The sequence below is a fragment of the Papilio xuthus genome, unplaced genomic scaffold (genome assembly GCF_000836235.2).
Source record: "Papilio xuthus unplaced genomic scaffold, Pxut_1.1 DF826923.1, whole genome shotgun sequence".
In the NCBI taxonomy this organism is placed as follows: domain Eukaryota; kingdom Metazoa; phylum Arthropoda; class Insecta; order Lepidoptera; family Papilionidae; genus Papilio; species Papilio xuthus.
In genome coordinates this window covers 4,579,151-4,605,840 of record NW_013531726.1, presented here as the reverse complement: position 1 = coordinate 4,605,840, position 26,690 = coordinate 4,579,151, and the positions used below count along the sequence as shown (strand labels likewise).

The 26,690-nt window shown below is 33.0% G+C and overlaps 2 protein-coding genes across 2 annotated transcripts in view; one reads left to right on the top strand and one right to left on the bottom strand.

Moving 5' to 3' along the window:
- The window catches only part of Sol1 (CUB domain-containing protein Sol1), a 236,536-nt gene that overhangs the window by 144,828 nt on the left and 65,018 nt on the right, over positions 1–26,690 (bottom strand). The window contains exons 3-4 of the mRNA XM_013318496.1: positions 22,332–22,404; positions 10,165–10,345 (exon numbers count right to left, since the gene is read on the bottom strand). Coding sequence (XP_013173950.1) covers positions 10,165–10,345; positions 22,332–22,404 — 254 coding nt within the window. The remainder of the gene's footprint in view (positions 1–10,164; positions 10,346–22,331; positions 22,405–26,690) is intronic.
- On the top strand, positions 5,950–9,271 carry LOC106122503 (myosin regulatory light chain, smooth muscle). Its single transcript, XM_013318497.1, has 6 exons — positions 5,950–6,288; positions 6,369–6,439; positions 6,904–7,051; positions 7,384–7,503; positions 7,885–8,021; positions 8,947–9,271. Exons 1-6 carry the CDS (start codon positions 6,253–6,255, stop codon positions 9,104–9,106), a joined length of 672 nt encoding a protein of 223 aa, XP_013173951.1. The 5' UTR covers positions 5,950–6,252; the 3' UTR covers positions 9,107–9,271.

The following is a 26,690-nucleotide window of genomic DNA, read 5'->3' as shown; positions in this document are numbered from 1 at the left end:
TCTTTCCCTTCCCAAACTTTTGTTATAAAAAAGGGATGTTTACTTGACGGAGGAGTCACATAGGAAAGAAAAATATTTTCTTTCTGTGTGTCTCCTCCTCCGTTTCATTAAATGTATGTTGTGGATGTCTATGGAAAGCAGTCGCTTCGCTCTTTCGGAAAATTCAGGTGCCAATTTTTATAGTATACTATAAAAATGATACGAGATAAACTTTAGTTAGACTTTCATAGCTTTGAGATTATACGGTAATAAGTGAAGCGCAAGCAGTTTTTGCATTCGTTTTATTTGAAGTGTACTTTATTGCGACACAGACTGCGACACAAGTAATAATGTATGTCATTTGGTGCAGTAAAATATTCATGTCACAGGCACGTAGATATGTTAAACATTTCGTTTTAATTGCGCCCGTATAAAGAGAATATCGAAAACATTCTTAATATACAGACAAAGTTATTAATATTTAAATTGGTCTGTACGATAGGTTATTACATTTATATAATGCAATTTAAATATCTGAATCCAAAATAATTTCTTTTTATAATGAATTTCAGATATTGCATCAATGTCGAATAATTTTTATTATCTTAAATTTTACTAATCTTACTGATATCATAAATATGAAATTTAGATGAATAGATTTATGGACGTTTCTTATTATATTTCTTCAGAACAGCGAAATATATCTGCGCTGTAATTTAGCATAGTTGTAAAACATAGTCTGGAAGTATGTATAGGCTACTTACTAAGGTTTTTTTTTAATTCCGACCGAAGAAGATGGCAAAAGCTTGTAACAAAATAAGCAACTAACAATTGTAACATTGTTAAAAATTCTTATAAAACTTATAAATTAAATTAATTAATCTTAGAAGTAACAAAATATTATTACCAAAGTTTGTCTTAACAATCTATTCAAACTTTGGCCAACAATTATGTTCTTGTGTTTAAAATGTTTTATTTAAGACGTATTTTTGCTTTGTGATCGTAATATAATTAATATGTAATAAGATTCAACGAAAACACAAACAAAAGCTTTCTATCATTTTGTATTTATCTTAATTTAAGAAATACAATACTTATAAATGAATAACATGCATTTTTTGTTACTTGATAGTTAGCCGCGACTTCTGAATTAAAAAAAAAAGTGAAAACAATCTCATGCGCTACTCCACACACACGCACACCGCACACGGAATCGTACACATTTCACGATCATATGTGTTTTTCCAGACTGTGTTCTGTTTCGTCGTTCTAGAGATCTGTCCATCCATGTTAACATTCGCATTAGAAATTAATGTCATTTTTGGCTTGTATCTAGACGGTTATATCAATGAATTAAAATAAAGGTTTAGATAATGCTTTTGTCATTTATAGATTACTTAATACAGATCAAAGGAATTTACCAAAGCATTTTCGATATTAACATCACAAACGTAATCGCGAAGCGGCGGTTAACCAATATTGTAATTACTTAACATTTGGTGGGTTTTCAAATATTCCAGAACCAATCACAATTCAATTGGAAACACGGATTGGACGAATTTTACGGACTACAATCGAATAAATTCTGAAGCTCGCTCAGATTGCGTCTCTTAAATGATCTGGTAAACTTTTTCTATGGCGCACGCTAGATTTGTGGCTTGTTTCAAATGTATTAAGTATTTTTATAGAGATTTTTTATTGCTAATTAATTTATATTCACCCATAATTTAGATGGCTACAACACAAAGAAATTAACCTTTCAATGTAACTAAATAAAAAAATATTTGTTCCGTTTTCATACTTAACGTTATGACATAATTATTAATTAGGTATCAAGTAATAATACTAAAGCACTCAATAACATGACAATAGCATTGGTTACTGATTTTTTTTTAAAAGAGAAGGGGGCAAACGAGCGGCGGGAACACCGAGGTGATCAACGACACCCATGGACATCTGCAACTCCAGAGGAACTGCAGATGCGTTGCCGGCCTTTAAGGAAATGGTATATTCGATTCTTGAAGGTCCCCAAGTCGTATTGGTTTGGAAATACCGACAAGGACAGACCGTTCCACAACACGGCACGACACACAATCGCACTGTGACTTCTAATTCTTCCATTTTAACAGATACATTTTCTCAAAGGCCGGCAACGCATCTGCGGTTCCTTTGGAATTGCTGATGGGCGTCATTGAACACCTCGGTGTTCCTGTTGCTCTTTTGCCCCCTCTGTTATAAAAAAAAGATACTTAATAAGAGGCATGCTAAACAACATTTGCCGCCTTGTTAGATGAATAGATTGTTGTAAATAATACGTAGTTAGCAACCAAGGTCGATGAAATGTTAACATCGATAAGTACCTTTATTGTATCTGATTTCAGAATCTATTGGAGTGTTAACTCAATGTAATCACTTGAATAAACCGTGCGTTGAAAATGTTTTAACCATATCGCAACTACATCCTTTATGTAAAGTAAATATTAGCAAGCATATTCCAGCCTAAATCTGGAGCGCTTATGCACGAAATTGATATGAACCACCAGTAAAAGCCCCACTTTATTCATTAAATGGATCAAAGCGACTTCAATTTAGCTTGTAATTATACCACGATTTACTTAGTTTTAAGTTTTCTTTAGTTTTAGAATATATGACATCTTACTGTATATTATAAATGCCAATGTTTAGATGGATGGATGTTTCTTGGAAGGCATCTCCGGAACGACTGCATAAATCTCGCTGAAATTTGCCGTGGATGTAAAACATAGTCTGGAAGAACACATATGCTATTTAATAAGTTTGTTTTTAACTCTGCGCGGACGGAGTCGCCTGCGACAGCTTGTTTGAATCTAAATTTAGTAGTTGGACCTATCCTAAACATTTGTGATCGTTGTTTTTATTAATAGAGGAGTAACAATATCATGAGATGACAGTTTGGTGGAATAATAAATAGAAAAGAATATGAATAAAATTACTATTAAGATAAAAATGCGGTTTCGTAATACACAAACTAATATGACGAGGACAGACAAAATTACTTTACGAAATATATATACTGGAACGAGATAACATTTTGATTAGAAAGATGAATCAGTGCGATGGGATTGAGCATTTTGACAAAGTCAACTTTGAAATCTTATTAAAAGGTCGGTAAGTTTTCAAGTATATGGATGTTGAAATTTAATAGCATCTTGAGATTAATCTAGATAGATTAAGATAAGATTGAAATATTACTTTGTGTGTATAAGTACTATTAGAGATTAAGATTTTTTTTTCTCTTTAAACGCGTAAATATTTTTATATGAATAGCAAAAAAAAAAACAAAATATAAGTATAGATAAAAACGCATCACATATTCAGATCAACCAGCTGTTGGAGCACAGAGTTAACGATTCGCGTTATTTTTCGAGGACATTTTGGACGTACGATGATTAATTCTGTAAGCGAGCTATAAATTTATCTAATGCGCACATCTGCTCCGGTGACGTTCGTTTTAATTAGCTTTCGCTTGGCAAAGGGTCACGTTTACATGTAATAAACTAATTAAGACACATTTCTATTTCAAAATTTGAAATTACATCTATATACTGCAAACTCTATATATGTATTTGAAACACTAAATACATAAGTATATAATTGACAGAACTCATAATTACTATCCTATAAAAATACCCCATAAAATTTTAACTTCTTTATATTTAATTTGTTTATTATCTTATAAAAACACCCCGAAACTGTTCGGTTTCCCTCCCAAGAATACATTAGCGAAGTTTCATAACAATATCAATTAAGGGCCAGAAATTTGATAGCAACTGAAACGAAACATCGCCCCAGGTGATCTCGTAATGCAATTAACTTAAACAACATCGAACCCTTTCAACATCGAACACTCAAAATTAGTATCGATAATTGAAAGCTGTAACGATTCCGATCGCCGAATGATTGTACCAAATAAATAGAATGCTTTCACGCACACCTAATTTATGTTAATGTGGTAATGAAAATGAAATGGAGTTAATAACATGGTTGACAATTTGGTGATCGTTTTTTTAGTATAATAAAGTGGCAAACGAGCGAGCGGCCACCTGAAATCGCTGAAATAGCGAAGTGACCGTTGCCCTTGACATACGCAATTGCATATGCGTTGCCTACCTTAAATGGACGGAGTAGAGGATGCACAGAAAAAAAATATTTTCCCTTCCCATGCATCCTCTCATCCGGGAAATCCACTTTCACTTCCCATCCTTTTCTTATAAGAAAAAGGGGCGGGAAGGGCAAGAGGACTAAATTAGGCCTCCGGGACGCACACTCATCAGACGAAACGCGGAATTGCTTCCACTTCACGCCTGTCTTCTGTGTGGCCGTGTTATTTCACCGGGCGAGTCGGGCCGATTCATGCGAAGATGTTAAAGCGGGCTCTGCCACTTTTAATATTTTATTTAATATCATGATTAATTTATACTACCACCTGGGTACTAGCCGTCGTCCGTGACTCCGTCTGCACGGGTTTAAAAAGTAGATAATAGTCGATTCTCAGTAGGTCTGATAATGCACATATAATTTTAAAAAAATCTGTCAAGATGTTTCGGTGGAGTATAGAAACAAGCATAGAAGCACGAGAATTGTAAATACAAGATAAAATAGATAACATTTCGTATTGCTACAAATAAAGAATCCGTTTCAACGTTGGAAATATATGAAACGAGTTAGCGAATAAAAATCAAAAACTAACATAATGTTTCTTTAACCCTCACGTAATAACGGTATAATAATAGAGAAATAATATCCTAACCTCAAAATGTCTAAGATTATTTATAATAATAATTGAAAGACAATACAAACTCTGTCTTTTGTTGGTTATGAACCCGTATTTAATTAGTCAAGAATGGTAAGATATTAATGAGGGCTAAAATAGGTTGAATACGACCATTGTTCAAGTAATATCTTATAAGCATGTAAATGCAAATTTAGGAGAAATTAATAACAATATATTCTAATAGGACGACACAGAAACGGGGAAGTTTAAATCATGCTAAAGATATTATACTATTCGTAAACGGGATTCTTACCACGATTAAACTGTTTGAGCTACTGATATATCGGGACAGTTGCATGCGCCATGATCACGGGTCGATCGCAGTAGTGTGGAAAATATAAAAGATAACCGTATCAGTTTGATTCGGCAACCACTACTAGTCTGAACTAAATCTTACTTTTTACAGTCGACAAACTACACTCACTGTGACCACAATTGTGTATACGAAAACATGAATTAAAATGGTGCGTATTACAAAACGTATGATATGGCCCGAGATCAAACGCAGAGCCCAAGATAGAGCGAAATGTCGGCGCACTGTGGACTCCCTCTGCCCCACTACGGGGACATAAACACCTTAAGTCAAGTAAATCAGTATTAAAAAAAGTTATGTACATTGAAAAATAAAGTTGTAAGAGTATAAACTTCGATGCGAAATTAAACCATTATAAATGTTACCTTAAGGGAATATTTGTTTTGGATCAAGTTGAGTAATGTTCCGTCAGTTCAGCGGAGCAATAAATTAATTTAATACGCGCATCTGGCAGCGTGACGTAATGTTATGATTAGCCGCTCCCTTGACACGGGACCTTATTAATACTCAAATTAGCTTTCACACTAACGTCCCAAATTGGAACTCTGTGGGTTTCCATTCTAGAAACACTTAATAACATATTGTCATCTCTTTCGTTTTCCTTGAAAATAAAAGAAGCAATAAAGCAAACGAACTTGTTTTTGCTTTATCTACATAAACATCTCTTACCATTATAATTTGATGTAGATAAATATTTGTTTGAAGTCTTATATTACAATGTCTTCTTGATGAAAACAACAAAACATGTTTGTTAACTTTATTTGTTTTCCTAATGTGCCTACTTCAGCAGTAATATATTACTTTTCATAACGAATACAATTTCAGACATCGGTGACCTCGCAAACGTAAACGAATTGTAAATATAGTAAAAGAAAACATGAAAATAAGATATATGTGACATATACGTTGGAAAATCTGTGGAAATTACATGCGAAAATTTAATTTAATTTAGAGACGGAAAACATTGCGTATAATCTTGAAATCTTCGTGCAACCAAGCGTATTAAATGATAATCTTCGCCCGAGCAAAATGCAATTTTAGTTTAATGATGTAAATTTTGTTTAGTAACGACTCTTGCTTTACGAAATCCAGACGTTAATTAAATCTTGGAAGTGTTCTTTAAGCAAATTTACAGCTTGAAAAAAATATGGAAAACGAAAATGAACTTTCTCCGAATACTACGGTAAGGTTTATGAATCGTGAATATTTGGAATTGTTGTATTGTATTCAAAAGTGTCTGTTCATTTAATGGCTTCATTTTAGAGAAGAGAATCCACTCAAGATGAAATAAAGAAGTTCAAAGAGAACCTTCTTCAATCTGTATCTTCCGCAAAGTAAGTTTTTCATGATTTTTCTTATTAAGTAGTTCAAAGGTTTTATTTTGAATTCAATGAACTTTGAAGTAAATCGAGTTATGACAAAGAGTGTTAAATAATTTTATTTCTAGTCTTCCTAATATTATTAATGCGATGTTAGGATGTATGAATTGATGGATGGATGTTAGTTAGTAGGTATCTCCAGAACGGTTCAACAGATCTTGATGATATTTGTAACAGATGTAGCACATAGAGTCTGGAAGAACACATATGCTACTTCAAAGTTTTTTTTTTTAATACCATACGGACGGAGTCGCAGCCGACAGCTACTGTTAAAAGTACTTTTTTTAGTTTCAAATTATATGATAAATATAATAATTATTACATATAAAAAACTTACTCCAAACTTGTTCTACATGTACAGCTAGATACCGCGTACCATGAATACGTGTATGCTTATTAATAACGTTCATTATTTACAGCACCAATTCAACAATTTCAAACGAATCAGAATTGCTTGTGCCTCCTCCACCTCGCTCCCGGTCTGCATCCAGAGCTAGAGAAGCTCTGTGCATTCCAGCTAATGTTATGGCTGAATTGGATGAAAACAAAATATTTGAACTAAAGGAGGTAACCATCATCATCAGCTCAGTTTACTTCCCCATTGTACACCTACCCTAAGTGCGAGCAAGGACGAATAGGCCATAGTCAACTACGCTAGCCCAGTGTGGATTGGTTGACTTTACACATATCTTTGAATCTCTTGACATATATGTGCAGGTTGCGACACGAAGTTTTCCTTGACCTGAAGAAGATACGGTCAATAAAAATCTTATCAAAATTAAAAATTAAAAATTTTGAATAATGACTTGATGAACATAACAACCAACTTCCAGAGCATCAGAAGGGATGCTATATGTAAAAATAATAAGAGATACTTTTTGTGTTCAATTTATTTTCAGGCTTTTCTTTTATTTGACCTGAATGGCGATGGGTATATTGACGATAACGACTTACGCGGGACTCTGGTCAGTTTGGGCGATACGGTCGATGAACAGCTTGTACGAAATATGCTCTCAGAGGTAATTGTTAAATAAATTTAAGAAACTGTTCAAGAGAAATCAACTGTTGAGTAAAGAAATATGTTTTCCATCTCTTTGGTAGACAAGAAGTTTACATTTCACTAAAAAGGTGGCATACTGTCAGCTAAGACCTTTGCCTTTTAAATTAAAAATATAGGAGAAAAGAGGAAATCACGCGAGAAATCGACGAGTTAACAACGAGAAGTAGTAGTTAAATTGTTTGTTATTAGATTTTACCAACATAATAAACGCATTTGGACTGCCGTGGTGATGTTTTGAATTTATATAGCAACTTCTACTTATAATTTAAATCTATCCAGCTTTTATTATTTACATTTAGATATTTAAATATTACAAAATTAATATTTTGTTTCTTTTAAGGCTACTCAACCTTTAGATTTCGACGCCTTCGTGAACCTTCTGGGATATAAGACGCTAGAACTTGATTCTGAAGAAACACTGAAGGCTGCACTGTCACGTTGGGACAATGAGAATTCCGGTTATATATCCGAGGAAAGGTATTTAAGCTAAATGTAATTTATAATACGAACGACATTATTAACTCTACTAACTATAGATACTGGTACGATATCAGAACTATCGTTTTATACAGGGTGTCCAGATATACGAGTACAATGAAGTACCAAAGATTCCATGGTATTCGACCATATGACGATTTGACCCGACTTACCTCTATCAAAAGTTCCTTCATTTGGCCGCTAGAGGGTTTTAAACTTTGCAAATAATATTACATTTATTCAAATATCTCAAATAGTCTTAATTTTTAGTCTGTATTTCCTGGATTAAAGTTTACATTTTGAAATATAGCTTAACACAAATAAAAAAGTTGTGAGTTTTTAAGTAAATTTATAAGTAGATTCGTTGGCTTTTCAAGTTTCGCTTAGTTATAAAGTTATGGTTGGTAGGCACGTAAGTATTAAGCAACAACTCAACATCAGGTACTCGTTTAAGAACCACCTGACTAACCTAATCCCTGGAGTACAATGACCTTCAAAGTTACGTTACGTGATAAATGTTACATTCCTAAAGCTAAGTTGTTTATGATAAAGTAACTTAGTATTTCAATTTAATTTTGTTAAGCTTTTTTTTTAATTTAAAAATGTAATATTACATTTCTTCTTATAATCATAGTGAATTTTGATCGAACGCTACTGCGAGGTAAACCATGCAATATGAATCTAAAAACGTATGCATATATATTACTAGTTGTCGCCCGCGATTGCGCCCCTCCGCGTTTAAATAATAACAGTTAATTAGTAGACAATGTCTTCCAGACTATGTACTAAATCTATGGTCACTTTCATCGAGATTCGACAAGCCATTCTACAGATACATTCTAACAAACATCTACATAGTTATAGGTATATAAAAACCAAATTGATAATATTAGTAAGAAGAATAATTATTTATATATTATTTCAGGATTCGTCATGACCTAATGACATGGGGTGATCGTTTTACTGAGAAAGAAACTGATTATGCATTAGATGAAGCACCGACTATAGATAAAGGTGGCAAAACAATGATTGACTATGTACAATTTTGTAGTCAGTTAAGCGGCTTAAGAAAAGCAAAGAAGTAGATTGAAAGTCAAAATGATAGTTTTGCATTTTAATAAACACAACGAATCCACAAGATGTTCTATGCTTAAGTAAAAAAAAAAGTCTGATCAGATATCAGTGTTATTAAGTCGACATACATAAATATTATTTATATACTGTAATTTTGTCAACAACATCAAAGTAAACGTAAGAGCTAATATTTAAATAAATTAATCTAAAAACCTAAATACGAATTGTTTCAATTATATCCTAATACTTAACTGACTTTTCATCATTTAACTTAACACTCATTAAGTAAGAGTTGAAGCATTTAAGTTAAAACCATCAATTATTAACATTTTAACACATTCAGTACCACCGACTCGCCTGGCGAGTCCACTATCATAAGAAAAATTGCAATTGCAGTGAAATTATTAAAACTTGTGGATAACAATGTCAAATTTATTCCATAGTAAAGTTTAATGAGTTCCGAATTAAGTGAAGCAAGTAACCGTTTAAATTGCAGTTACTATTTAAACTAGCCAACTAAAGTCCCTCAGAAATGAACCGTCCACGGACTTCTACAGAATGAAAGTTTCCACAGTGATAAGCAATTGTCGGGAATTAAACTTCTCAGCTTCGGGCTATAAAGATAAAATTTCACATTTTAACGCTCCTCGCCCATAGAATTACTAAAGCGTTTAATCCAAAATGTTATTTTAAACAATTATAAACATTTAAATTACAAATAGGTTACGTTCTAAAACTATCAAATTATTATTTAGTATAAACGGTGTATCTATAAATATCTACTTTGAGACATTATTAGTTAGAATCCTTTGGCGCGAATGTCGCGCTTTCGTTACCAAGTCAAGTGTCAGATTGCTTAGTGAGGGGACATAAACGTCGACATTTTAGTAAGGCTAGTGTTGCGCTGATACACCGGCACATTGTCGGAGTTTTTTTTCCTAACACTACATAGACCCATGAACTCGTATTGAAGTGATGATGTCTTCTTCGTATTCTCTATTCATATGTTATTAAATTAAAAACATATAAAAGTAATAAAGCAATATAATATAATAACTGGGCTACTCACTCAAGATGTTCCTTATAAATGTCGAAGTCCGTGAACACGAGTTCGACGATCTGATGTGGACCAGCAATGAAGGTGTAAAGTAAACAGTTGATATGAGCAGGGTACGGTCGCGGGTAGTCGGGGCTACTGAATGTGCCTCGCTCCTTGCCATACGTCGATGTAAATCGGATACAAGAACAACCTGAAACAATAGACAATCATTTAAATATAAAACATCGAACAGGCAAGATAGAATAAGTAATATACGAGTATGAATAATAATTTACAACAAATGAATAAGGGTGTTCGCGCTGACAGTAATGTTTTAATCGGTTGCTCTCTTTTCTCTTATCTCTACGTTATATCTTTCTTCTCTTTCATGTAACGAAACGTGTATACATGACACGACCTTGAAATTGCCACTAATTAGTATTATTTCAAATAATATCAAAGGTAAATTACAAAAGCGAAATTAATGTCTCAATGTAGACCGACTAACCTACTCTTATTTCAAGGCTATCGTGCTTTTGAATTATATTATCAAATTTAGTCTTGTATAGAGCACTCTCACAAATCACTTTCCGCACAATACGCGCCAGGAGTTATGGCTCAATGTGTTAATATGATTAATGATGTTATTATTAAGTTAAGACGCATGACTGGTGTTAGATTATCAACGTAGAGCGGATTGATTACAATACATCAAAAAGATAGACTTTATATATATGAAATATGTATGTAGATATGTACGTAACCGGCATGACCCTTTAAGATAAGTAGTGCAAGACAATCTTAGACTTACTAAATAATATATACTAAAAGTTGTGTATTTATGTGTATAAAAATTTATAATAAAGTACCACTTGAACTGAAGATGTCGAATGCCTAATTAATCTATATCTATGTTATACTTATAAATACTTGTGTAATATACTAATATTATAAATGCGAATGTTTGGATGAATGGATAGATGGACGGATGGATCTTTGTTTGAAGGGATCTAGATAAAAATTTCGCAAACGTATAGAACATAGTCATAGTGTAAAGGACATAGGTTACTTAATATGTTTTTTTTAATTCCGTGCGGACGAAGTCGCGGGCAACAGCTGGTTTAAATAACATATTACATATTATACTTATAAATACCTGTGTAGAATTTATCTATATTGAAAAGTTCACAAATTGACTTGTTAAAAATGTCCAAGCTATAATTTAAAGATGAAATGTTTTTATTTATTTTTACAATATTTAGGTATTTAGGTTGCTGCTTGAAGGAACATAGCTGCAGAAGAGAGCTTTAATTTTAGTAAGAAGCATCGTAAATGTTTCAGAGACAGCTTGTATTCTTTGGAGTGGAATCAAGTAATGGTTGAACTCACAGAACTGTGTAACTTTAAATCCATGACTTAACGGAAACTAAAGCTTCATGAAAATGGCAACGGAGTGTAACGGCAACTTTAATTTGTTATTTTATACATAAAAGATAAAACATAAAAATAGATAAACTATGTCTTCGTATCAATAACAAAAATAAGAACATAAATATCATGGCATTTTAATCAGTCTCTGATTAAGGAATGATGAATCGGTCTCTACTAAATATCTTCTTTTAGTGCCTCTTCAGCCTTGAAGGTTGGCCGCGAACTTGGAATATTTGGTTCTGTCAAGTGCAAGGCGAAACAGTTCCTCCGCTGACGTAATCCCCGTTCACTCCCTAATATTATGTAGCCACGATTTTTGCCTACGTTCATGCCTTCAATCTTACCCATCACTCGCAGCTAAATATCACTAATCTCTATAACTCTTTGTATATCGCAAAACCTTGAAAGATACCAAAAAATCAAAACAAATTCTTTGATGCTACCAAGAATGTTTCACAAAAGCGCGTTTTAAATAAGATATACTTGTATGCTATATGTCGAAATTCCCAGTGAACCTGCATGCCAACACTCGCACGGTACATTAAACTCTTACACCTGAACAAATGTATCTTTAACGTGCAATGTAGATGTGATTGCAATTGTCTTTTCAAGCAATTTAACGGTTTTATTACATAAATTTTTAAGTTTGTTATCTTTTTCATACTTATTAATATTTCAAGGTAGTAAATAACACCTAATTGACCTAAGCGTCGATGGCACAGGGGCGAAGCACTTGACTTGCTCTGAGTTCGAATCCCGCCGTATACCAATGTGTTTTTATTTACATATGTACATTTATCCGACGTTCGGTGAAGGAAAACGTGATGCTACATGCACATAGGTGCGAAGAAATGAAAAGATATGTGTAAAGTCTACCAACCAGCCCTGTGTCAGCGTGGTTGACTATGGCTTAGTCATCCCTAACTTAAGGTAGTCTCCGAGCCCCTCTGTGGGGACATATAGTGAGCTGATGGTATAACTGACCTAATCCAAGCCTTGTAAATGTACATTTTTGTATGTGAAAAACATTTCAATTGTCTTAGTGTGGTTACACTTTGGTGTAAAACATTTAATTCCAATTATTACTTACTTATTGTAAACATAATAAAATCGAGGCACATAATTAAACAACAAAACTTGAAATCCACGTAACAAGTCGAGAATTCTGAACAGAAAATACGAGTTAAATATACGCAGGTAAAGTTAACTAACGAATTACCTTCTGAGATTCGGTTTTCATAGAGCGTGTAGAGTAGGTCGCGTTCCCACATTGTTGTTGCACTTTGCTGCAGACTGCGGTTCAGAGAGCTCAAATGGCTTATCTTCATTCGCGCTTGCTACGTGTATAATTTCAAATTCACTTATAGTAAGCTATCATTCTACTTGTCTCAACAATGTTGCAGGAAATTCAATTTTCTTTTGATTCTTTACTCATGCTCTAATCTTCTGCATCTTTCTACATTTATACTTAGATTAAAATTTTACGAATGTATAAAAATAAATATTTTAGATAGAGAGAGAATAGAGATAGAGAGGATAGATATTTGTTAGAAGGTATCCCCAGTACGGCTTAACAGATCTCAGTGAAATTTGGCATAGATTTAGAACATAGTCTGAAGGAAACAAAGGCTACTAATTTAGTTTTTTTCTACGCGGATGAAATCGCGGGCGAAAGCTAGTGTGGAACGTTGTGTGGGGGGCTAACTTTTACTAAATATAGTTAATTAAACTAATATTTAATTTAATGTGATTTAAAACTGTTGTTCTTTACAGTATCGATAGTAGATTCCCTCATAGAAAAGCAAAACTTTATATCGGGATTCGCTTAAGACGTGTCCTGAAGAGCTTTAAATTACCGCTCAGATCCGCTTCCAGCGAGATCAAGAACGGTACTCTCAAGAAATAGTTTCAATTCCTTATGGTGTATTGGAGAAAAGTAAGATTTCAGAGTAGAAATATATTCGTGTGTTAATCGGATTAACAATAAGTTTACATTTAAAATATTATAAAATCCATAAAACATGTAATATTATCTTTCATTGAAATTGCGATTCTATGACAATTTAATTAAGTAATATAATTCGATTGTTTATATTTTAAAAAGATATATTTAGTTACAGATACGTTTAAAGAATATATTTCACAAATATCAATTACGAACAGGACTTGTGGAATTGACAAATCAATTAAAACAAAAAAATTAAAAACGTACATTCACAGTTTAGCCTGCGGCATCCGACAGCCGGATAGAGAAATGCAATGGAAAAACGTAACTCCAACTAAAATGCTGTTACAAAATTCGTACAGAAATATATAGTATCCGTCACACTACATTTAACTTCTACACCTGAGCAAACTTATTTTTTCCGTGGAACCGTGGTTAAATAAATATTATTTTTTATTATATTCGCTTGTGATTTAAAGTAGCAATATTACCCGCAAAATAGTCACACAAAAAACATTTTTAACGGAAAATTATACATATTCAACAAGCTACCTGAAACTAAGGAATCTTGAAGGCGAAGAACATTTGGCTAACCTGGAAGTGATCTAGGTAACATTTTTGGCTAAAGCCATCTATGAGCATTTTATCATAACGTGGCAAACGAGCGAGCGGCCACCTGAAATCGCTGAAACAACGAAGCGACCGATGTCAATAGACATACGCAATTACATATGCGTTGCCTACTTTAATCAACGGAGGGGAGGAGGCATAAAAAGATAATTTTTTCCCTTCCCATGCAACCCACATCCGGAAAATCCTCTTCCTTTCCTTATAAAAAAGAGTGGGAAGAAAAGGAGGACTAAAATTATCCCTCCGGTACTACACTCATCAGACGAAACGCGGAATTGCTTCCACATCACGCCTGTCTTCTATGTGGTCGTGGCACTGCACCGGGCGAACCGGCCAATTCGTGCGAAGATGTTAAAGCGGGCTCTACCATTTTTAAGCATCTTTGGACACATAAACAAATAAATTCAGGCAATATTGTTATCTAAAAATGTTTATTTTATATTTTTTTGTTTACTTTAAGTTAGTCATTAAGAATTAAACTTTAAATATAACACTATTAAGTAATTATTTGTAATATATTCAAAATTGATTCAACGATCACATCTGTTACCATTAGGTTTACGAACGTACCCTTGTTGGTTCTATAATCGGCTTTTGGTTACCTGGGCTCCTTTCATTTCCTTTATCTGGCATCTTTACTGCTTATGAGTAAATTAACGAGTGCTTCTTATTCCACCTCAATTGTTCGTCGTAAAGGTCTCCGTAAGATAACTCGAGACACACTTTGTATTGTAATAAATACAACTGTTATATATAATACATATATGTAAAACATATTAGGTATAAGTAATTTTGGGAACACTTTATTTTTAAATTAAGGTTTTTATGTTTATGTATTAATAGAATATATTCTATATTTATGTCATATTTTTACGAGATTCCGACGTTCTTACGATGAAGGAAAACATCGTGATGCAACCTGCACATATCTGAAAAGAAATTCAAAAGATATGTATGAAGTCAACCAACCCGCACTTGGCCATCGTGGTTGACTATGGCCTAATCACCCTTAACTTAGGGTACGCTCCGAGCCCATCGGTGGGGACGTATAGTGAGCTCATGATGTAATGTCATGCAACCGTTTTGAAGATGACCTTTAACAAAAATACATTCATCATTCAGAACATTCACATTTATAATATTAATCAGATACAGTGTTAAGAACTTAATTACACTGAATCCAGTACCTATTATATATATTCCACGAAATTCAACAAATACAATTTTTCGTAAAAATTCATATTATTATTTTATTTCACCAATGCAATAGGATTTCTGGATGAAGTTAGAAGTTATTAAAAGTTATGTCATAACAGTATTAACTCTACATATGCATTTTTTCCAAAGTTAGACAATCCAGTAACGGCGGCACTGTTTGCAGACGTTAAATTGCACGCGAAAAGCATTTTGGAAGATAAATTGTTCAAACAATGGGTGTAATAACTTTCAAACGTTCCTGGCTATAAAAATTCTGCAATAAAACGTTGTAAGTAAAAGCGATGCATTCAGATTTAAATAACATATAAATATTTCATAACGTGCCTTGAATAACTAAAGGTGTCTTTAGCTAAATAAAGACATTAAATGACATGTATGTAGTGGTCGGGATTACGTTTTGGCGTTAGTATACGCGATTGTACAAAACTACAAAGTAATAACAAAACTAAAAAAAATTATGCACGTATTATTTTGGTGTCTACTTGTAGTTAAGGGTAATTGTGAACTAAAGAAATAGGTTTTTTTGGTTTTTTACATTATAATTAAAATCACCCTTTTATACTGTACTAGCTGTCGCTCGCGACTGCGAACACGCAGAATAAAAAAAATAGGAGTCTATGTCTTTAAAGAATATACTCTACACCTTTACCAATTCATTGAGTTCCATTGAGCTTTTTCGGAGACACCTTCTTCTACATATTCATCCATCTTAACATTCGCATTTATAATATTAGTAAGTTTTACTATACAAACTTGTTTGTTTGATTGTTTATGTAGATGTAAGGCTACGACTTCTTCATTACGTAGCGCTACGTCGTAGCCTTTTTTGGCAGCTTTCTTGTTCTACATATTGTTTTGCAGTAGCAGAAAGTTTGTTTGTTTAAAATAATTATGTAAACATCTGGCCTTTGTATAATAGCTGCAGTTTATACAAAGATGCCGGTCGAATGCATTCGAGCGAACTTCGTTTTACAAGTAAGATAACTGCATTAGTTACATAGAACTAGAATTTAAATTGAAATCTGATGTAAATTAGATGCCGATTGGAATTTGGCTTGTAGTTAGAAATCATTCGATTTAATTTTGTCTTACGTAAACTGTTGTTTGTGTTTAAAATGAATACGATAATTGTATGCATAAAATTCTCGTGTCACAATGTTAGTTACCACACTCTTCCGAAATGGCTTGACCGAGTTTTATGAAATTTAATATTCAATATCAGTAGGTCTCAGAATTCGCGCGGACGTGGTCACGGGCGACAGCTAGTAGTTTATTAAATAAATTAAGTTTTCCTAAAATATATAATTTAACAACAAAAATTAATTTATTAATTTTAAACATTCCAAAAATGTTTAAATGTCAATAGCTTTAGGAAGAAAATACAATAATATGCCAGTGTATTGACGCAATACTAGCCTTACTAAAATGTCGACGTTTGTGTCCCCTCACTATTCATTCTGACACTGGACTTTGTAACGAAAGCACGTCATTCGCGCCAATTGATTCTAACTAATAATGTCTAAAATTAATAAATTACAAATAAAGTTAATGATAAAACTAATAAATAGGTACGTAACATATGATATAATTTTTTTTTTAATTTAATAAAATATTAAAAAAAAAATTACTTAAGTACAATAAAATCGTGTGAATGTATTCATAAAATTTTGTATGCCCTTCGCCTAAAAGTTGGAGTGGATATGCCAAAGTCTATTTTGATACCGCTTGGGAAACAAAACAGATGTTGTTTTCTCCCCACGCCTTTAAATATCAACACGCGACGTAACATAATGTACTTTTAATCCTTGCCCCAACATGTCTATCGAGAAAAGTTAGATTATCTCAGAGCAATATTTTCATAAAACCTTAACCTTTTCTTAACCTTTTAGTTGCCATATGTCAATATAATGGTGATTTAATTCACTTTAGTACCTTAAAATACCTTTGGGCTAAACAAATAGCATTATTTTTTTTTATATCATAAGGCGGCAAACGAGCAAGCGGCCACCTGTAATCGCTGAAATAGCGAAGTGACCGTTGCCTGTAGACATACGCAATTGCATATGCGTTGCCTACCTTTAATCGACGGAGAAGAGGATGCACAGAAAGAAAAAAAAATCCCTTTCCATGCATCCTCTCATCTGGAAAGTCCACTTCCTCTTCCCATCCTTTCCTTATAAGAAAAAGGGTGGGAAGGAAAAGAGGACTAAATTAGGCTACCGGGACGCACACTCATCAGACGAAACGCGGAATTGCTTCCACTTGACGCCTGTCTTCTGTGTGGTCGTGGTACTTCACCGGGCGAGCCGGGCCAATTCGTGCGAAGATGTTAAAGATGTAAAGGCAATCAAAAGAAAACTGTTGAATAAGAAATAAAATTGAAATGAAATTAATATTACAAATAACTTTTATAATCTATAAACATTTAAACACAGCAATAAACGTTGAATTTATAGCGTAAAATTCTACGTAATGTACTAAATTTCAGTATAAAACCGCTTACAAAACTCACATTTCTTACACAAAGCAGCGGTTTAAAGCGTAGCGTGAATTGAGTTCGGTCTACACATTCGAGACCTTAATCTTAGTTCTAGTTAAGAACACAGCCATAGCTAATTGAAACTATTTCTAGAGAGTTCTAACGCTTCCTTTTGATCTTGCTTCGAGTGAATCCGGCCGAACTTAAAGCTTTACGAGACAGACTTTAGTGAATTACGATTCAAAGTTTTCCGCTTACAATTTCCATGAAGGAAAATATCCCTTACTTAACTGTTACTGACTACAATAAAGCACGTAAAGCTTTCGTGAGCTTCAGACTTTAGCCAATAAAGCATTTACTTTTTTATACTAAACGATTACAAATTATATCCATCCAAATAAATACAATATTTTAATAGTTAGGTTTAATATTTCATAATTTATTAAGTTAAGTATAAAGGCTTAAAACAAACTGATTGTCTTAAAATATCGTTAAATAGTACTTTAATTACTAGTATTAGTAGTAGTACTATGTTTCAATATTTTGTTTAAAATAAGACAATATGTTTTTGCTTAGATGTAAAGTGTAGAGCGAGAACGTTTCAGTTCGTACGTACGAGAATCTAGTTAGCGTTTATGATCGTTGTGGAGGTGTAATCACCACTTTTGTTATGTTTACATCTTGATATTATCCTCTAAATTTTTAGTAAAAGGTGAATTTACGAATACAGGTGAAAGTCATAATGGTATTGTGCAGTATTAGCAAATAATCTTACTTCTTTCTAATCTTACTCTTACTAATATTATAAATACGAAAGTTTAGATGTGTGATCAGTCTCGATGAAATTTGGCATAGATGTAGAACATAATCTAGAAGAATATACTGTTAGGAAGAAAATCCGAAAAATTGGCAGTGTATTGACCCAACACTAGAATTACTAACATATCCACGTTTGTGTCCCCTCACTATTCATTGACACTGGACTTTGTAATGAAAGCACTTCATTTGCGCCAAAGGATTCTTACTAATAATGTCTAAAACTACTTATTAAGATTTTTTTTAATTTTCTACGAACGAAGTTTCAGGTAAACATGGCTTCATTAAATAGGACAGAAAATGTTATACTACGTTCACATGATTTACAACTTTATTATACTATGGCCTCATCCTCACACCTAACTTAGTGCAGGCTCCATGCCCCTTGGCGGGGACGTATAGTGAGCTGATGATGATGATAACTTCATTTTATTTTATAAATAGGCGAGAAATTGCAATGAAATATTTAAAAAACTTTAATCGTTTTCTTGCGATATGATTACAAAGACCTCTCTTAGTTTCGCTTACGAGGGAGGTTCCAGTGACGGTGTTTAATTATTGCTCTGCCCTCAATACTGGTGTCTGGAACACAACTCGTGGAAACACATTAATAATTTTCAATGCTTTGCAGTGACCAGAGCGCATTGCGGTAAAATAAGACTTTGTATGAAACGTAAAAAAAACACTGAAGTGGATTACAAGCTCCAATTTGAGGTAAGAAAAAAGCAGTTATATGGTAACATTCATATTTAATTTTACGACGGCCAGGCACTCTCACTTATTACCGCAGTTCTGTCTTTGTAACAAAAAAATGACCTCTCACGCGGATATAAGTTTCGAGACTTATAATAATTCTTTAATCCATTTTGTTTCCGTGATTATTTATGAAACGTGAAACTGTATTGTTTTATTATTTAAAGACGTTTTATTAAATTTATTTATTTGGGATTTAAACTTTAAGATTTTGATGTTATGATTGTTGTTTCTACTCTTTTTACCCGACTGGAAAGAGAGTATGTAATATTTTTATATGTATTTATATCTGTTGTACAAAATAGAGCTTAAAAGAAATAACAATATTTAAAACTAGGAATGAATAAACAGTCATGCTTATTGATTTTCAATTAATATATAACACTAGCTGTCGCCCGCAACTCCATCCGTAATAAAAAAAAAACTTAATTAGTAACCTGTGTTTTTCCAGACTATGCTCTACTTGCCGAATTTCAGCAAGATTCCGTTCTAGGAATACCTACTAATAAACACACATCCAAACATTCTCATTTAAAACATTAGTAAGATTTTCATAATTGGCTTAAAAATAAAGGTTTAAAGGAGAAATCCTAAGTATAAACACGTACGTTATAAGTTGAAATAACTTACTAAAGTCACGTGCACGGGAAATTTCAAAGTTACATTTTGTCGTGTAAGAATTGAACGGATATGTCGCATGGAACAATCATCATTAATCTTTGCGATTCATTTTTCTTATTACAATATTTTGATGTTTTAATTACATGAATGATGTCATCATTAATTTAAGCATTAATTATGTTAAATAGAGAATTAGTAAAATATTAACTTCTCCTTTGTAAAGTTGAACATACACTGGCCACAATGATTTTTTTTTCTTTTTACTAGTTGCCGCCCACGAGTCTGTCCGCGCGGGAAAAAAATTAGCAGCCTATATCTTCCAGTCTATGTTCTACATGTATGCCAGATCTCTCTCCATACATCCATCCAAACATTCGCATTTATAATATTAGTAATATTTCAAACATTAAACATAATTTCCGTAAAACCATTTTTGTGTATATAAGTTCTATATTATGTTTACCAAAAAGAACTTATGTATATAACTTATTTATTTGAAGATGCTAAAATACATAACATTTTCAAAACAGGTGTAACTACTTGAATATCGCTTAGTCGTTCTGTTTTCATGAAGTGCTTTAGATTTTCAGCGCTCGGTTGCTGTTTTAAAAATTAACTACCAAAAGCCAAAACACCGCTCAAGCTTGGAGCACTCTAATAAAAATAACTATTTTTTTTTGTTCAAATTTAACACGACACTATATAATTGCAAGATAACAAAAACAAGTATCAGCCAAAATAAAAATTACGAAAATTTATTGCTATAACATAACATGATACGATTTTAGGAATTTTTACCGTGGGTTTCTGAGTAAAAAATTTATTTTGAACTCTATTTAATACCCTATCCATATGACTTGAACGTAATAATTAAGGTTAGGGTTGGTTGTATTGGTAGGTGGCTACTGGTTAAGGGTATGGATTTTGTATCACTAGGTAGGGGTTCGAATCCCGCCATTCAACTATTGTCATCAACCTAAGCATATAGCTTAGTTGGAATGATACAAAAAAGAATAGTAAATTAACAAAAATCTGCTAATATTTTATAAAAAAAATATATATCGATAGAAAGTAGTAAATCTTTTGATCAATATTTTTTAATAATATATATTCCGGTCCATGACCATCAAAGACAGAGAAAATGCTTAGTCCATACAAAATTATCACGATTTCAGAAATTAAATAAGATTATTCCACACGAAAATCGAAATTCTTCCAACCTTGTACATATTTCTCGAACAATTCACTGTTACAAGGGTTCTTTACTCAAACACGGAACCATAATCACCTTTTGTGTATGAACACTAAGCTTGTTAATTGAAAATGAGCCACATGCTCTTATATTCAAGGTTGCTATTTGTGTAATGGGTAATTTGTTTGACGTTGTACTAACGAGGGTCAGTACCCACTCTATTTATTCGCATCAACATCGCCTGGATAAACACGCTTCAATGCGCAGACATATATTCTAACATTAATAAATATTACTAAAAATAAGGACTTCATGGAAAATATTTCCTGAAATATTCCTAGAAATATCCCGCTTCATTTTTTATATTCCAGTTTTTGCACCTCTATGTACAAATTCTTGTAATGTATATAGATATTACAATCGATCAGAAATGGCTAGATTGAGAAACAATTAGCAAACGCTATAGTTAAAAATATCGTGACATAACATGAGAATTTTTAGTTTGGTTAAGTAGGGGGTTTTGACATTTTTTTAATTTACTAATATTTCTTTTACCATTCCAACTAAGCTCGATGCTTGGTAGTAGTAGGATATGGTTCACGACAATAGTCGAATGTCGGGATTCAAGCCCCCGGCCAAATCGGTAATCCGTACCCTATTATTAAGCTATTGAAGCTTAAATAGAAAGTTTTTTACATATTTAGAACAGAACAGAACAGAACAGAACAGAACGGAACGGAACGGAACGGAACGGAACGGAACGGAACGGAACGGAACGGAACGGAACGGAACGGAACGGAACGGAACGGAACGGAACAGAACAGAACCGAACCGACCGAACCGAACAGAACAGAACAGAACAGAATAGAATATTTATTTATTGCCACAAACAACCAAAAAAGATTAAATAAATTAAGGATGTGGCAAAAAAGGTGGCCAGCTCAGCTGGTGCAGGGAGAGCTTGAGCATTCCTGCGCTGGTTTTCAGCTGGACCCTTTGTCCACACCATTTACACAACACGAGGTAGGGTAACAAAAAATAAAAACAGATAAAACGAAAAAAAAAGCAAAAATTCAATTTACTTTTCAAATGAAGATGTAATGTAAACTTACTTGGGTTGACCGCTAGGCCCTCTTCCAAAACGTTCATCGAAAGATGAATAAGCACCAGTAATGTCGCAGAAACCTGTAAAACAAACGCTTTAGTAAGTAAAAGATTACATAAGTATTATTTCTAAAATAATTAGTATAAGTATATTTATTATATTAACACATAATATCTTAATTAGCTTATAATCTCTCACGAAAGTTTTAACTATGTAAGCACTGCTTTTATTAATTTTCAATAAGCTTTGATCTGATGCGATAAAATTATTGTTGTTTTATTTCCGATTAATTTATTACTGAAAATTTCAAAACATTACTAAATCTGCAAGAGTAAATTAAACAATAATTTAGAATTTAATGTACTGTTAGGAAGAAAATCCGACACTGTGCCGGTGTATTGGCACAACCCTGGCCTTACTAAAATGTCGACGTTTATGTCCCCTCACTAATCATTCTGACATTTGACTTTGTAATGGAAGTGCCCCATTCGCGCCAAAGGATTGTAAGTAATAATGTCTAAAAGTACCAAAATATATTTTTTTTTCATTTTGAAAACCATTTTCATAAGCTATAATTTTTAAGAACTTTCTTTTAAAGATTTCAGTATCCATCATAATTATGTGTATTACTGTTTACTGGATAAAATTTCAGCTAAGTATGTATTAATCTTCCCGACACCTTTCCTTACTTCTGGAGTCTCGCCACGTAAAAAATGCCAGGCGAGCACTTGGCGATGCTGCACCAAATTGCATTAAAATTGCTCTTTGTGTCCGACGCCGCGGCGAAATGAAAAATTAGATTGTTACCTTAGATGCCCGTAAACTTATTATAGTAAATAATGTTGCTATTTTAATAAAAACAATTAATCTTAAAACAATTACATAGAACAAAGCTATCTTTATACTAGGTTACCAATAAATGCATATTTTTTCAAAATAAATAGTTTTCCATAGTATTTGAACCCCATTAAGACAAACACTGTTTAATCGCCTGTGGCAATACAATCCTACAAATTAAAGGAATCAGAATTTAGCGCCGTAAACTTTGATTTTAGGTATTCTAAATAAATCTCACTTGATACGTTATACAATTTTATATTGTTTGTTTTCCTACTCGAATACAAACTCGCCATGAACATGGACGCCGATCCGAAATATGTAGGCGCCTCTGGAAAATTAGACGTGTTACCAGTATATCAATTAGTTTAAAATAATAACAATCAAAACAAAAGTGTTGCATTATATTTTACAATCCAGTAAATAGTAAACAAAACAGTCCTGCGATAATGCTCTCTTCAATGCCGCGCCGCGTCGCCTGTGGACAGGGCTTGAAAAACAGCGGCCGGATTTTCCCTCGCTTACACTAACAATCCCAAGTCACGTTGTGAATTAGTATTTTCATTTAAATTAAGTTGTCGCTCTTTCTATCTTTAAATTAAACCGTTGATGCTAAAATAAAAAAGATGTTTTTACTAAAATATCTATCCACATGCAAGGAACAATAGCTTTTTGAATAGTTATGTTTTTTCAATTTTATTTTCTTTGAATTATTAAAACTTTCGAAATCCCTGCAGTCCAGAACAGCAATAAATCCCCTAATCCACTCACCCTGAAGAAGAACCTTAAACGGATCTGAAATTATTCGTAACCTAGACAGAAATAAAAATAAAAGCGTGATATTTAATTAGTGATTTTTTTAACGAATCAATAATTCTACGAACTGGGTACCTTTACCACTTCGACACTCAGGAAAAGAATACGAACCATATCTTCATTGGTCATCACAAAATTGGTCAAACGACAGTAGATTACATTGGAACAAAAGTAAAGTAATACAATGTAAAAAATACATTTCCTCTAAGTTTAAATTGAGCAACGGTGGCTCAGGGGTGGCACTTGACTTACAATCCAGGTCCTGGGTTCGAATACAATTCCAACCAATATGTTTTTCGTATTCCGATTTACATATGTACGATCCGACGTTCTTACGGTGAAGGAAAACAACGTGATGCAACCTGCACATATCTGAGAAGAAATTCAAATATTTGTGTGAAGTCAACCAACCCGCACTGGGCAAGCGTGGTTGACTATGACCTAGTCATCCTTGATTTAGGGTAGACTCCGAGCCTCACGATGGGGACATATAGTAAGCTGATGATGATTAATTTTGAATTTACTCTCCTAATTAACAGTTTTTGTAAATCATAATTTAAATTTTAAACTGTAGACTTGATTGGGTACATTTAATTAAGTCATCGTTATCGAAAGAATTAATCAGTTGGAATAGTAGCGTCCGAGAGCGCTCCGTCTCAATTAAACAAGATCGACGTCTATTTCCCCAGTGCACTGTAACCGTTATTCATTATTCACTGAATATTGAACGTCGCTGTTAACCCCTAGAGGAAGGTGACGTCATAATATTACGTAAATTAATAATATGATCATAAGTAATCAATATACTTAAAATTAATATTACTAGTATATTATAAATGCGAAAGGTGATGGAAAGATGGAAGGATGGATGGATGTTTGTTAGAAGGTATGTCTAAAATGGCGGCATGGATCTCGCTGATAGCATAGATGTAGAGCATAGTCTGGAAGAACACATTGGCTACTAATTATGTTTTTCAATTGTACAAGGACAAAGTTACGGGCAAAAGCTAGTTACTTAAATAAACCAATATAAATGTTAGTTGGGTACTATGTTTTTGATAATAAAGCGGTTTTGTGCAAGCGGTCACGTGAATTCGCAGATGCCTACTTTAAATTGACGGAGGTAGCGACGCATAGAAAAAGAACATTTCCCCTTCCCATTTCTTCCCTCTTTCGTCAAATCCACTTCATCTTCCTATCCATTTATTATATTGCAAGTGTGGGAAGGGAAAGAGGACTACAGTTAGGCCCACGGCACGGGACGGCAATCATGCAAGCGGATTAAGTTATGAACATAAGAAACTAAAAAGAATGCTAGACAAGGTAGGACCAACATTGAGTGTGTTTACGGCCCATAAAATGAAATACGGTTTATTAAAAATACTTATATCGTTAATTAAAATATGTATACTATAAATCAAAAAAGAATTTGTCTGAACCAAAACTTTACATGAAAATTGAATTTTAAATTTCACGTTTAGGTTCCTTTTAAATTCTCCAACAGTATGGCTACGGTTACTCAAGAAAAGTTGTAACACAATTTAGTATAAAATGTTCTAACATATAAAGAATGAAATTTTTCAGCGACGAACATGCGACAACTTGTAACAAAGTTTAACTTAGAGCTTTGTTTAAAAATTTTCTTTCGATATCGTAAAGAAAATTACTTTGAAACTTTCAAATTAATGATATATTCATCAAATTATATATTAAATTTTACATCGTTTTTAAGATTAATTTGGGATCAAAATATTATATAAGTTGTAAGTTTTATCATGATTTAATTGTTGGCAAATATTGCACAAATTTATATTTAAAGTATTCAACTACATATATCAAATTCCTTTACCTTTGAACTAATGACTAATTAAATCTAGTGCCCTATATTGTAGTTGATCCTGAACATTTTTTTTTCAAAAGTAATTGAACTGCAGTTGCGGCCTAGAAGATAGGTATTTACGATCTCACGGTTTCGTGTCTAAATTGCCGGCTTATTCAGATGAACGTTCATTTTTTTAAATTTCTCGAATACATAAATAATTTGAGTCTGAAATCAAGTTACAATTAAAGCTAAGTAATTGACTAAACCATATAAAAATAGATATCAAAGACAACCTAAAGTTTAATCTGTAGGTAAATTTTGCGTACTCCAAAATATACACGGTTATTTTTTAATTGCAAGAAGAAAAAATCAGGTAATTTAAAATATATATAATAAAGTAACTAATTAAAATTTAAATAAATTCTTGTTAAAAAATTGAAACTATACTTTTAAAATCAAAAAATACGAGTCATTTTATAAATGAAAAATGGCTTGGCCCTAATGGGGTAAATGATTAGAGCGGGAAGTAGGCAAATGTCTTTGCGGCTTTTTAAAAATAGAATGTGTGGAAACTATTATTCCAAGCGTTATATTTGAATGCGCACACGCTCACGAACATTGTAATCGACCTTTAGACGTTATTAGTTAGAAACACTTGGCGCGAATGACCTGCAATCGTTACAAAGTCCAGTGTCAGAATCAATAGTGAGGGGACACAAACGTCGACATTTTATTAAGATTACGGTTGGGTCAATACACTGGCACATTTTTGATTTTCTTCCTAACATTACCTAGGTTTTTTGTAATATACTTTTTAAAAAGACGATCGAACCGAAAACTGCATAATATGTGCCGTAATTGTATACTAACAAAGATAATAAATGAACAAAC

Bases quoted from the DNA above. Each gene is read 5' to 3' on its own strand.
- LOC106122503 (XM_013318497.1), top strand. From the start codon at position 6,253: ATGGAAAACGAAAATGAACTTTCTCCGAATACTACG. The intron at 7,052-7,383 runs GTAACCATCATC...ATTTATTTTCAG, and splicing joins AAATATTTGAACTAAAGGAG to GCTTTTCTTTTATTTGACCT. The intron at 7,504-7,884 runs GTAATTGTTAAA...GTTTCTTTTAAG, and splicing joins TACGAAATATGCTCTCAGAG to GCTACTCAACCTTTAGATTT.